Genomic DNA, 14,135 nt, shown 5'->3' with positions numbered 1-14,135 from the left:
TGGCCACTCTACCATAAAGGCCTGATTGGTGAAGTGGCTTCCGTCTGGCCACTCTACCATAAAGGCCTGATTGGTGGAGTGGCTTCCGTCTGGCCACTCTACCATAAAGGCCTGATTGGTGGAGTGGCTTCCGTCTGGCCACTCTACCATAAAGGCCTGATTGGTGGAGTGGCTTCCGTCTGGCCACTCTACCATAAAGGCCTGATTGGTGGAGTGGCTTCCGTCTGGCCACTCTACCATAAAGGCCTGGTTGGTGGAGTGGCTTCCGTCTGGCCACTCTACCATAAAGGCCTGATTGGTGGAGTGGCTTCCGTCTGGCCACTCTACCATAAAGGCCTGATTGGTGGAGTGGCTTCCATCTGGCCACTCTACCATAAAGGCCTGATTGGTGGAGTGGCTTCCATCTGGCCACTCTACCATAAAGGCCTGATTGGTGGAGTGGCTTCCGTCTGGCCACTCTACCATAAAGGCCTGATTGGTGGAGTGGCTTCTGTCTGGCCACGCTACCATAAAGGCCTGATTGGTGGAGTGGCTTCCGTCTGGCCACTCTGATTGGTGGAGTGGCTTCCGTCTGGCCACTCTGATTGGTGGAGTGGCTTCCGTCTGGCCACTCTGATTGGTGGAGTGGCTTCCGTCTGGCCACTCTGATTGGTGGAGTGGCTTCCATCTGGCCACTCTGATTGGTGGAGTGCTGCAGAGATGGGAGAACCCTCGAACAAGGACAACCATCTCTGCAGAGGAACTCAGGCGCTCTGTCAGCGTGACCATCGGGGTTGTTGGTCACCATTTTGTTTTAATACACATTTGCAAAAATGTCTAAAAACCTGTTTTCGCTTTACCATTATGGGGTATTGTGTGTTGATTGATGAGGGAAAAAAATATATATTCGATCAATTTTAGAATAAGGCTGTAAAACAAAACGAGGAATACTTTCCGAAGTGCCTGTACACGTCTGTACATACACAACCACTCTGGGGAACAGGACAGGAGGTCAGCTTGAATTACAGTCCAGCTCACTCATCTCAATAGCCTGTTCCCATCTACTATTATGGCAGAGATTGGTCCATAAAAGCCCTTGGCTTGAGTATACTGGACTACACGCAATACAGAACTGTATGAATGTATGAGTGGGACTAACAGTTGATAGCCCCTCCTCTTTAACCATGTATGAGTGGGACTAACAGTTGATAGCCCCTCCTCTTTAACCATGTAAGAGTAGGACTAACAGTTGATAGCCCCTCCTCTTTAACCATGTATGAGTGGGACTAACAGTTGATAGCCCCTCCTCTTTAACCATGTAAGAGTAGGACTAACAGTTGATAGCCCCTCCTCTTTAACCATGTATGAGTGGGACTAACAGTTGATAGCCCCTCCTCTTTCACCATGTATGAGTGGGACTAACAGTTGATAGCCCCTCCTCTTTCACCATGTATGAGTAGGACTAACAGTTGATGGCCCCTCCTCTTTCACCATGTATGAGTAGGACTAACAGTTGATAGCCCCTCCTCTTTAACCATGTAAGAGTAGGACTAACAGTTGATAGCCCCTCCTCTTTAACCATGTATGAGTGGGACTAACAGTTGATAGCCCCTCCTCTTTAACCATGTAAGAGTAGGACTAACAGTTGATAGCCCCTCCTCTTTAACCATGTATGAGTGGGACTAACAGTTGATAGCCCCTCCTCTTTAACCATGTATGAGTGGGACTAACAGTTGATAGCCCCTCCTCTTTAACCATGTATGAGTGGGACTAACAGTTGATAGCCCCTCCTCTTTCACCATGTATGAGTGGGACTAACAGTTGATAGCCCCTCCTCTTTAACCATGTATGAGTGGGACTAACAGTTGATAGCCCCTCCTCTTTAACCATGTATGAGTGGGACTAACAGTTGATAGCCCCTCCTCTTTCACCATGTATGAGTGGGACTAACAGTTGATAGCCCCTCCTCTTTCACCATGTATGAGTGGGACTAACAGTTGATAGCCCCTCCTCTTTCACCATGTATGAGTAGGACTAACAGTTGATAGCCCCTCCTCTTTCACCATGTATGAGTGGGACTAACAGTTGATAGCCCCTCCTCTTTCACCATGTATGAGTGGGACTAACAGTTGATAGCCCCTCCTCTTTCACCATGTATGAGTGGGACTAACAGTTGATAGCCCCTCCTCTTTAACCATGTATGAGTGGGACTAACAGTTGATAGCCCCTCCTCTTTCACCATGTATGAGTGGGACTAACAGTTGATGGCCCCTCCTCTTTCACCATGTATGAGTGGGACTAACAGTTGATGGCCCCTCCTCTTTCACCATGTATGAGTGGGACTAACAGTTGATAGCCCCTCCTCTTTAACCATGTATGAGTAGGACTAACAGTTGATAGCCCCTCCTCTTTCACCATGTATGAGTGGGACTAACAGTTGATAGCCCCTCCTCTTTCACCATGTATGAGTGGGACTAACAGTTGATGGCCCCTCCTCTTTCACCATGTATGAGTGGGACTAACAGTTGATAGCCCCTCCTCTTTAACCATGTATGAGTGGGACTAACAGTTGATAGCCCCTCCTCTTTAACCATGTATGAGTGGGACTAACAGTTGATAGCCCCTCCTCTTTCACCATGTATGAGTGGGACTAACAGTTGATAGCCCCTCCTCTTTCACCATGTATGAGTAGGACTAACAGTTGATAGCCCCTCCTCTTTAACCATGTATGAGTGGGACTAACAGTTGATGGCCCCTCTTTCACCATGTATGAGTAGGACTAACAGTTGATAGCCCCTCCTCTTTAGCCATGTATGATTGGGACTAACAGTTGATAGCCCCTCCTCTTTAACCATGTATGAGTAGGACTAACAGTTGATAGCCCCTCCTCTTTCACCATGTATGAGTGGGACTAACAGTTGATAGCCCCTCCTCTTTCACCATGTATGAGTGGGACTAACAGTTGATAGCCCCTCCTCTTTCACCATGTATGAGTGGGACTAACAGTTGATAGCCCCTCTTTCACCATGTATGAGTAGGACTAACAGTTGATAGCCCCTCCTCTTTCACCATGTATGAGTAGGACTAACAGTTGATAGCCCCTCCTCTTTAACCATGTATGAGTAGGACTAACAGTTGATAGCCCCTCCTCTTTCACCATGTATGAGTGGGACTAACAGTTGATAGCCCCTCCTCTTTCACCATGTATGAGTGGGACTAACAGTTGATAGCCCCTCCTCTTTAACCATGTATGAGTGGGACTAACAGTTGATAGCCCCTCCTCTTTCACCATGTATGAGTGGGACTAACAGTTGATAGCCCCTCTTTCACCATGTATGAGTAGGACTAACAGTTGATAGCCCCTCCTCTTTAACCATGTATGAGTGGGACTAACAGTTGATAGCCCCTCCTCTTTCACCATGTATGAGTGGGACTAACAGTTGATAGCCCCTCCTCTTTCACCATGTATGAGTAGGACTAACAGTTGATAGCCCCTCTTTCACCATGTATGAGTAGGACTAACAGTTGATGGCCCCTCTTTCACCATGTATGAGTAGGACTAACAGTTGATAGCCCCTCCTCTTTAACCATGTATGAGTGGGACTAACAGTTGATGGCCCCTCTTTCACCATGTATGAGTAGGACTAACAGTTGATGGCCCCTCTTTCACCATGTATGAGTAGGACTAACAGTTGATAGCCCCTCCTCTTTCACCATGTATGAGTGGGACTAACAGTTGATAGCCCCTCCTCTTTCACCATGTATGAGTGGGACTAACAGTTGATAGCCCCTCCTCTTTAACCATGTATGAGTGGGACTAACAGTTGATAGCCCCTCCTCTTTCACCATGTATGAGTGGGACTAACAGTTGATAGCCCCTCCTCTTTAACCATGTATGAGTGGGACTAACAGTTGATAGCCCCTCTTTCACCATGTATGAGTAGGACTAACAGTTGATAGCCCCTCCTCTTTAACCATGTATGAGGGGACTAACAGTTGATAGCCCCTCCTCTTTCACCATGTATGAGTGGGACTAACAGTTGATAGCCCCTCCTCTTTCACCATGTATGAGTGGGACTAACAGTTGATAGCCCCTCCTCTTTAACCATGTATGAGTGGGACTAACAGTTGATAGCCCCTCCTCTTTAACCATGTATGAGTGGGACTAACAGTTGATAGCCCCTCCTCTTTAACCATGTATGAGGGGGACTAACAGTTGATAGCCCCTCATCTTTAACCATGTATGAGTAGGACTAACAGTTGATAGCCCCTCCTCTTTCACCATGTATGAGTAGGACTAACAGTTGATAGCCCCTCCTCTTTAACCATGTATGAGGGGGACTAACAGTTGATAGCCCCTCCTCTTTCACCATGTATGAGGGGGACTAACAGTTGATAGCCCCTCCTCTTTAACCATGTATGAGTAGGACTAACAGTTGATAGCCCCTCCTCTTTCACCATGTATGAATGGGACTAACAGTTGATAGCCCCTCCTCTTTCACCATGTATGAGTAGGACTAACAGTTGATAGCCCCTCCTCTTTAACCATGTATGAGGGGGACTAACAGTTGATAGCCCCTCCTCTTTCACCATGTATGAGTGGGACTAACAGTTGATAGCCCCTCCTCTTTAACCATGTATGAGTAGGACTAACAGTTGATAGCCCCTCCTCTTTAACCATGTATGAGTAGGACTAACAGTTGATAGCCCCTCCTCTTTAACCATGTATGAGGGGACTAACAGTTGATAGTCCCTCCTCTTTCACCATGTATGAGTGGGACTAACAGTTGATAGCCCCTCCTCTTTAACCATGTATGAGTGGGACTAACAGTTGATAGCCCCTCCTCTTTAACCATGTATGAGGGGGACTAACAGTTGATAGCCCCTCCTCTTTAACCATGTATGAGTAGGACTAACAGTTGATAGCCCCTCCTCTTTCACCATGTATGAGTGGGACTAACAGTTGATAGCCCCTCCTCTTTAACCATGTATGAGGGGGACTAACAGTTGATAGCCCCTCCTCTTTAACCATGTATGAGTGGGACTAACAGTTGATAGCCCCTCCTCTTTCACCATGTATGAGTGGGACTAACAGTTGATAGCCCCTCCTCTTTAACCATGTATGAGTGGGACTAACAGTTGATAGCCCCTCCTCTTTAACCATGTATGAGTGGGACTAACAGTTGATAGCCCCTCCTCTTTAACCATGTATGAGTGGGACTAACAGTTGATAGCCCCTCCTCTTTAACCATGTATGAGTGGGACTAACAGTTGATAGCCCCTCCTCTTTAGCCATGTATGTTCTATAGATTGACGAGGCACTGTGTTAATCCTGTAGTACCATGACTGTGTTCACTACTCACTGATCTCTTCGATCACCACAGTGTTGTCCATAGCAACGTGTACAGCCAGGCGACTCCACGAGTCAAACACAGCTAGTTTCCTGAGGGGCAAGACCGGTGATAGTCAACACAGTGTAGCAGTCATCATCTGTATCACACACACACTGTGCAGCCATGGTCTGAGGGCCAGTCTGTTTGTGCTCATGCCAATGTCTGGCTTGACAATGACAGCAATGGATATTGGCAAGAGCGCACACAGAGGATCTGGGACCAGGCTAGTGCAGTCATCATCTGTACCACAGAGGTGGTCGTTATCTGGACTGGAGACTGTACTTACTTCAGTACCTGTGCCACTGTGTTGGGTCCGTACCACTGGCCTATAGCCTTCCCCTCCCCGACTCCCATCTGGGCTGCAGTACACAGACAACTGATGTTAGTGGCATCCTAATAATGATGTCATCTGGGCTGTAGTACACAGACAACTGATGTTAGTGGCATCCTAATAATGATGTCATCTGGGCTGTAGTACACAGACAACTGATGTTAGTGGCATCCTAATAATGATGTCATCTGGGCTGTAGTACACAGACAACTGATGTTAGTGTCATCCTAATAATGATGTCATCTGGGCTGTAGTACACAGACAACTGATGTTAGTGTCATCCTAATAATGATGTCATCTGGGCTGTAGTACACAGACAACTGATGTTAGTGGCATCCTAATAATGATGTCATCTGGGCTGTAGTACACAGACAACTGATGTTAGTGTCATCCTAATAATGATGTCATCTGGGCTGTAGTACACAGACAACTGATGTTAGTGGCATCCTAATAATGATGTCATCTGGGCTGTAGTACACAGACAACTGATGTTAGTGGCATCCTAATAATGATGTCATCTGGCCTGTAGTACAAAGATGTTTTATCCTAATAAAGATGTCATCTGGGCTGCAGTACACAGATGTTTTATCCTAATAAAGATGTCATCTGGGCTGCAGTACAAAGATGTTTTATCCTAATGAAGATAGATGCCACTGATGTCATCTGGGCTGCAGTACACAGATGTTTTATCCTAATAAAGATAGATGCCACTGATGTCATCATAGGCTGCAGTACAAAGATGTTTTATCCTAATAAAGATGTCATCTGGGCTGCAGTACAAAGATGTTTTATCCTAATAAAGATGTCATCTGGGCTGCAGTACAAAGATGTTTTATCCGAATAAATATGTCATCTGGGCTGCAGTACAAAGATGTTTTATCCTAATAAAGATGTCATCTGGGCTGCAGTACACAGATGTTTTATCCTAATAAAGATGTCATCTGGGCTGCAGTACACAGATGTCTTATCCTAATAAAGATGTAATCTGGGCTGCAGTACAAAGATGTTTTATCCTAATAAAGATGTCATCTGGGCTGCAGTACACAGATGTTTTATCCTAATAAAGATGTCATCTGGGCTGCAGTACACAGATGTTTTATCCTAATAAAGATGTCATCTGGGGTGCAGTACACAGATGTTTTATCCTAATAATGATGTCATCTGGGCTGCAGTACACAGATGTTTTATCCTAATAAAGATGTCATCTGGGCTGCAGTACAAAGATGTTTTATCCTAATAAAGATAGATGCCACTGATGTCATCTGGGCTGCAGTACACAGATGTTTTATCCTAATAAAGATAGATGCCACTGATGTCATCTGGGCTGCAGTACACAGATGTTTTATCCTAATAAAGATGTCATCTGGGCTGCAGTACAAAGATGTTTTATCCTAATAAAGATAGATGCCACTGATGTCATCTGGGCTGCAGTACACAGATGTTTTATCCTAATAATGATGTCATCTGGGCTGCAGTACACAGATGTTTTATCCTAATAAAGATGTCATCTGGGCTGCAGTACACAGATGTTTTATCCTAATAATGATGTCATCTGGGCTGCAGTACACAGATGTTTTATCCTAATAAAGATGTCATCTGGGCTGCAGTACACAGATGTTTTATCCTAATAAAGATGTCATCTGGGCTGCAGTACAAAGATGTGTTATCCTAATAAAGATGTCATCTGGGCTGCAGTACACAGATGTTTTATCCTAATAAAGATAGATGCCACTGATGTCATCTTGGCTGCAGTACACAGATGTTTTATCCTCAAAAAGATGTCATCTGGGCTGCAGTACACAGATGTTTTATCCTCAAAAAGATGTAATCTGGGCTGCAGTACAAAGATGTTTTATCCTCAAAAAGATGTCATCTGGGCTGCAGTACACAGATGTTTTATCCTCAAAAAGATGTCATCTGGGCTGCAGTACACAGATGTTTTATCCTAATAAAGATGTCATCTGGGCTGCAGTACACAGATGTTTTATCCTAATAAAGATGTCATCTGGGCTGCAGTACACAGATGTTTTATCCTAATAAAGATGTCATCTGGGCTGCAGTACACAGATGTTTTATCCTAATAAAGATGTCATCTGGGCTGCAGTACACAGATGTTTTATCCTAATAAAGATGTCATCTGGGCTGCAGTACAAAGATGTTTTATCCTAATAAAGATGTCATCTGGGCTGCAGTACAAAGATGTTTTATCCTAATAAAGATGACATCTGGGCTGCAGTACAAAGATGTTTTATCCTAATAAAGATGTCATCTGGGCTGCAGTACACAGATGTAATTATCCTAATAAAGATGTCATCTGGGCTGCAGTACACAGATGTAATTATCCTAATAAAGATAGATGCCACTGATGTCATCATAGTAAATATAGTGTAATGCTATTGGTGTCAGAAATACTACCCATTCCTTTCTGAATATAAAGTATGACTTGTCTCAAGACAGTGCATCGTCGTATAAGATTTTACAAGTCAGTATTCACCGATTTGATGCAAAGAATAGTAGCCGTCTTTCTTGTCAAGGAAGGCGTTGAGGATACCGATGTAGTCTTCTCTCTGAGACTGGCTCCTCCCCCATCTCCAGTCTGCTTAACAAACACACCATTATCAATGGCTGGTTGAAACCTCTTTGTACAGAAAACACAGAGTACAAGTGCAACAAAAGAGATTTGTATCACAACAGCGCCGTAGATTATTTGGTGAAGTACATTTGATAACTTGAATAACAGAAGTTAAATGTTGATGGGTACACACAATAAATAAATAAATGTATGCTTCAGGGAACAGATTACGGCACAGGATTTAGAAAAGCAGTCATTCATACCTCGGCCTAGATGCCTGCGGACCAGGGCCTCGCCTAGGATCATCTGTCCACATCGCAGCATGCAGCCCCAGCCTGTGTCGGACGTAGGCCCTGTCCCTCCTGGAACACATTGAAACAATCTGCACCTGATAGGCTAATCTTATTGGCGTATACAATCAAAGTGCTATGGTACTGTAGGTGTATCAGTAATGTCCTAGGGTTTATTCTGTGGCCTGCTACAGTAGGTATGGTACTGTAGGCGTATCAGTAATGTCCTAGGGTTTATTCTGTGGCCTGCTACAGTAGGTATGGTACTGTAGGTGTATCAGTAATGTCCTAGGCTTTACTATGTGGCCTGCTACAGTAGGTATGGTACTGTAGGTGTATCAGTAATGTCCTAGGGTTTACTATGTGGCCTGCTACAGTAGGTATGGTACTGTAGGCGTATCAGTAATGTCCTAGGGTTTATTATGTGGCCTGCTACAGTAGGATTGGGCTACTCACCAATCTGCACCTCATAGTGCTATGGTACTGTAGGTGTATCAGTAATGTCCTAGGGTTTACTCTGTGGCCTGCTACAGTAGGTATGGTACTGTAGGTGTATCAGTAATGTCCTAGGCTTTACTATGTGGCCTGCTACAGTAGGTATGGTACTGTAGGTGTAATCAGTAATGTGGCCTAAGTAGGTTTATGTATCAGTGGCCTGGCTACTATGTAGGTATGGTACTGTAGGTGTATCAGTAATGTCCTAGGGTTTACTCTCCTGGCCTGCTACAGTAGGTATGGTACTGTAGGTGTATCAGTAATGTCCTAGGGTTTACTCTGTGGCCTGCTACAGTAGGTATGGTACTGTAGGCGTATCAGTAATGTCCTAGGGTTTATTCTGTGGCCTGCTACAGTAGGTTTAGGCTACTCACCAATCTGCACCTCATAGTGCTATGGTACTGTAGGTGTATCAGTAATGTCCTAGGGTTTACTATGTGGCCTGCTACAGTAGGATTGGGCTACTCACCAATCTGCACCTCATAGTGCTATGGTACTGTAGGTGTATCAGTAATGTCCTAGGGTTTATTCTGTGGCCTGCTACAGTAGGTATGGTACTGTAGGTGTATCAGTAATGTCCTAGGGTTTATTCTCCTGGCCTGCTACAGTAGGTATGGTACTGTAGGTGTATCAGTAATGTCCTAGGGTTTATTCTGTGGCCTGCTACAGTAGGTATGGTACTGTAGGGTTTATTTTGTGGCCTGCTACAGTAGGATTGGGCTACTCACCAATGGGCGGGAAGTTTTTTCTGTAGGTGAACCATAGTCGTGAAGTGACATCTGAAAGAATGTCTTCCTTTTCTGGATGAGCAAAGACAATGAGTTAGCTAAAGAAGCATGCCTTCTGCTGCAGTCTACTGTCACCATCGTCGACATCTCTAACTGGGGCTGTCTACTGTCACCATCGTCGACATCTCTAACTGGGGCTGTCTACTGTCACCATCGTCGACATCTCTAACTGGGGTTGTCTACTGTCACCATCGTCGACATCTCTAGCTGGGGCTGTCTACTGTCACCATCGTCGACATCTCTAACTGGGGCTGTCTACTGTCACCATCGTCGACATCTCTAACTGGGGTTGTCTACTGTCACCATCGTCGACATCTCTAGCTGGGGCTGTCTACTGTCACCATCGTCGACATCTCTAACTGGGGCTGTCTACTGTCACCATCGTCGACATCTCTAACACTGTCACCATCGTCACATAACTGGGGCAGTCTACTGTCACCATCGTCGACATCTCTAACTGGGGCTGTCTACTGTCACCATCGTCGACATCTCTAACTGGGGCTGTCTACTGTCACCATCGTCGACATCTCTAACTGGGGCTGTCTACTGTCACCATCGTCGACATCTCTAACACACATGGGGCTGTCTACTGTCACCATCGTCGACATCTCTAACAACTGGGGCTGTCTACTGTCACCATCGTCGACATCTCTAACTAATGGGGCTGTCTACTGTCACCATCGTCGACATCTCTAACTGGGGCTGTCTACTGTCACCATCGTCGACATCTCTAACTGGGGCTGTCTACTGTCACCATCGTCGACATCTCTAACTGGGGCTGTCTACTGTCACCATCGTCGACATCTCTAACTGGGGCTGTCTACTGTCACCATCGTCGACATCTCTAACTGGGGCTGTCTACTGTCACCATCGTCGACATCTCTAACTGGGGCTGTCTACTGTCACCATCGTCGACATCTCTAACTGGGGCTGTCTACTGTCACCATCGTCGACATCTCTAACTGGGGCTGTCTACTGTCACCATCGTCGACATCTCTAACTGGGGCTGTCTACTGTCACCATCGTCGACATCTCTAACACTCTGCTACTTACAGTAGGTCTTTATATACAGTCTGCTGCTTACAGTAGGTCTTTATATACAGTCTGCTTAGAGTAGGTCTTTATATACAGTCTGCTGCTTACAGTAGGTCTTTATATACAGTCTGCTTACAGTAGGTCTTTATATACAGTCTGCTTACAGTAGGTCTTTATATACAGTCTGCTGCTTACAGTAGGCCTTTATATACAGTCTGCTGCTTACAGTAGGCCTTTATATACAGTCTGCTTACAGTAGGCCTTTATATACAGTCTGCTGCTTACAGTAGGTCTTTATATACAGTCTGCTTAGAGTAGGCCTTTATATACAGTCTGCTGCTTACAGTAGGTCTTTATATACAGTCTGCTTACAGTAGGTCTTTATATACAGTCTGCTGCTTACAGTAGGCCTTTATATACAGTCTGCTGCTTACAGTAGGTCTTTATATACAGTCTGCTGCTTACAGTAGGTCTTTATATACAGTCTGCTTACAGTAGGCCTTTATATACAGTCTGCTGCTTACAGTAGGCCTTTATATACAGTCTGCTGCTTACAGTAGGTCTTTATATACAGTCTGCTTACAGTAGGCCTTTATATACAGTCTGCTGCTTACAGTAGGTCTTTATATACAGTCTGCTGCTTACAGTAGGCCTTTATATACAGTCTGCTGCTTACAGTAGGTCTTTATATACAGTCTGCTGCTTACAGTAGGTCTTTATATACAGTCTGCTTAGAGTAGGCCTTTATATACAGTCTGCTGCTTACAGTAGGTCTTTATATACAGTCTGCTGCTTACAGTAGGTCTTTATATACAGTCTGCTTACAGTAGGTCTTTATATACAGTCTGCTTACAGTAGGTCTTTATATACAGTCTGCTGCTTACAGTAGGCCTTTATATACAGTCTGCTTACAGTAGGTCTTTATATACAGTCTGCTGCTTACAGTAGGCCTTTATATACAGTCTGCTTACAGTAGGTCTTTATATACAGTCTGCTGCTTACAGTAGGCCTTTATATACAGTCTGCTTACAGTAGGTCTTTATATACAGTCTGCTGCTTACAGTAGGCCTTTATATACAGTCTGCTTACAGTAGGTCTTTATATACAGTCTGCTGCTTACAGTAGGCCTTTATATACAGTCTGCTTACAGTAGGTCTTTATATACAGTCTGCTGCTTACAGTAGGCCTTTATATACAGTCTGCTTACAGTAGGTCTTTATATACAGCCTGCTTACAGTAGGTCTTTATATACAGTCTGCTGCTTACAGTAGGCCTTTATATACAGCCTGCTTACAGTAGGTCTTTATATACAGTCTGCTGCTTACAGTAGGTCTTTATATACAGTCTGCTTACAGTAGGCCTTTATATACAGTCTGTTGCTTACAGTAGGCCTTTATATACAGTCTGCTGCTTACAGTAGGTCTTTATATACAGTCTGCTGCTTACAGTAGGCCTTTATATACAGTCTGCTGCTTACAGTAGGTCTTTATATACAGTCTGTTGCTTACAGTAGGTCTTTATATTGTATACTGTCACCATCGTCGACATCTCTAACACACATATACTGGGGCAGTCTACTGTCACCATCGTCGACATCTCTAACACACTTATACTGGGGCAGTCTACTGTCACCATCGTCGACATCTCTAACACACTTATACTGGGGCAGTCCACTGTCACCATCGTCGACATCTCTAACACACATATACTGGGGCAGTCTACTGTCACCATCTCTCTCTAACACACATATACTGGGGCAGTCTACTGTCACCATCGTCGACATCTCTAACACACATATACTGGGGCAGTCTACTGTCACCATCGTCGACATCTCTAACACACATATACTGGGGCAGTCTACTGTCACCATCGTCGACATCTCTAACACACTTATACTGGGGCAGTCCACTGTCACCATCGTCGACATCTCTAACACACATATACTGGGGCAGTCTACTGTCACCATCGTCGACATCTCTAACACACATATACTGGGGCAGTCTACTGTCACCATCGTCGACATCTCTAACACACATATACTGGGGCAGTCTACTGTCACCATCGTCGACATCTCTAACACACATATACTGGGGCAGTCTACTGTCACCATCGTCGACATCTCTAACACACATATACTGGGGCAGTCTACTGTCACCATCGTCGACATCTCTAACACACATATACTGGGGCAGTCTACTGTCACCATCGTCGACATCTCTAACACACATAATGGGGCAGTCTACTGTCACCATCGTCGACATCTCTAACACACATATACTGGTGCAGTCTACTGTCACCATCTCTAACACACATATACTGGGGCAGTCTACTGTCACCATCGTCGACATCTCTAACACACATAATGGGGCAGTCTACTGTCACCATCGTCGACATCTCTAACACACATAATGGGGCAGTCTACTGTCACCATCGTCGACATCTCTAACACACATAATGGGGCAGTCTACTGTCACCATCGTCGACATCTCTAACACACATATAATGGGGCAGTCTACTGTCACCATCTCTAACACACATATACTGGGGCAGTCCACTGTCAGCATCGTGGACATCTCTAACACACATATACTGGGGAAACAGTACACCCGTTTTATGATCCCATGTCTTCAGTACCTGTGAGTGCATTGAATTCTTTCCCCAAGATCCACACTGGCTCTGAGGTCTCTGGAAAATCGTCAAACTCTCCAAAGCCAAGTGTGTCGTATGTGAGAGTAGCTGAAATATAGAAGTGCACTCAGTGTATATTTATTTCAGTAACAGGACGAGTAGATAGCTAGCTTCCAAGCACTGCAAAACATACTCAATGCAGATTGACAGTTGAGCTTGCTGGCTAGCTAGCCAAAGATGGGATTGCGACAGAGAATGACATTGCAAATACAGATTTGGCTTGCTAGCTCCGTGACCATCCTTTCTGCAGTTGTTGGTAGGTAGCTAGTTAGTTTTCTAGTGACACTGGACAATAACGTTATGTTACATGGGTATAGACGACAAAAGATGATTTGTCTTGGGAGTCAGGGACCCAATTATGCTAAACGTTAAACTGATGTCAAGGACAGAACATAGCCGCAGCTAAACATGGGGTTTATTTCACCTTAGTTTCGTCGTTTTCAGTCAAAAATATAATGATTGCTAGGTTAGCTAGCTAGTTCACCAGCAAAATGTTTTATATAATCTACCAAACTGACATCTGCTGATTTGAGCCTGTCTGTCTGTTAGCTAGTAACAGTATCT

The 14,135-nt window shown here is 44.7% G+C and overlaps 1 protein-coding gene and 1 long non-coding RNA gene across 3 annotated transcripts in view; one reads left to right on the top strand and one right to left on the bottom strand.

The window, feature by feature from the left end:
• Nucleotides 1-14,135, bottom strand: part of LOC118380858 (cysteine protease ATG4B-like) — a 29,480-nt gene that overhangs the window by 14,997 nt on the left and 348 nt on the right. Inside the window, exons 2-7 of the mRNA XM_052466691.1 lie at nucleotides 13,518-13,619; nucleotides 9,789-9,860; nucleotides 8,539-8,637; nucleotides 8,198-8,299; nucleotides 5,659-5,731; nucleotides 5,343-5,422 (exon numbers count right to left, since the gene is read on the bottom strand). Coding sequence (XP_052322651.1) covers nucleotides 5,343-5,422; nucleotides 5,659-5,731; nucleotides 8,198-8,299; nucleotides 8,539-8,637; nucleotides 9,789-9,860; nucleotides 13,518-13,619 — 528 coding nt within the window. The remainder of the gene's footprint in view (nucleotides 1-5,342; nucleotides 5,423-5,658; nucleotides 5,732-8,197; nucleotides 8,300-8,538; nucleotides 8,638-9,788; nucleotides 9,861-13,517; nucleotides 13,620-14,135) is intronic.
• LOC127908396 (uncharacterized) lies at nucleotides 8,570-9,779 on the top strand. 2 transcript variants are annotated; one of them, XR_008067102.1, is made up of 4 exons: nucleotides 8,570-8,715; nucleotides 8,777-8,898; nucleotides 9,116-9,176; nucleotides 9,250-9,779. It is a non-coding gene; the product is annotated as an uncharacterized LOC127908396 (long non-coding RNA). The 2 variants fall into 2 exon arrangements; XR_008067096.1 differs by having other exon boundaries at nucleotides 8,652-8,898.

This window comes from Oncorhynchus keta, chromosome 1 (genome assembly GCF_023373465.1).
Source record: "Oncorhynchus keta strain PuntledgeMale-10-30-2019 chromosome 1, Oket_V2, whole genome shotgun sequence".
In the NCBI taxonomy this organism is placed as follows: Eukaryota; Metazoa; Chordata; class Actinopteri; order Salmoniformes; family Salmonidae; genus Oncorhynchus; species Oncorhynchus keta.
The sequence above is the reverse complement of the archived record's forward strand: the minus strand, read 5'-3'. Positions and strand labels throughout refer to the sequence as shown.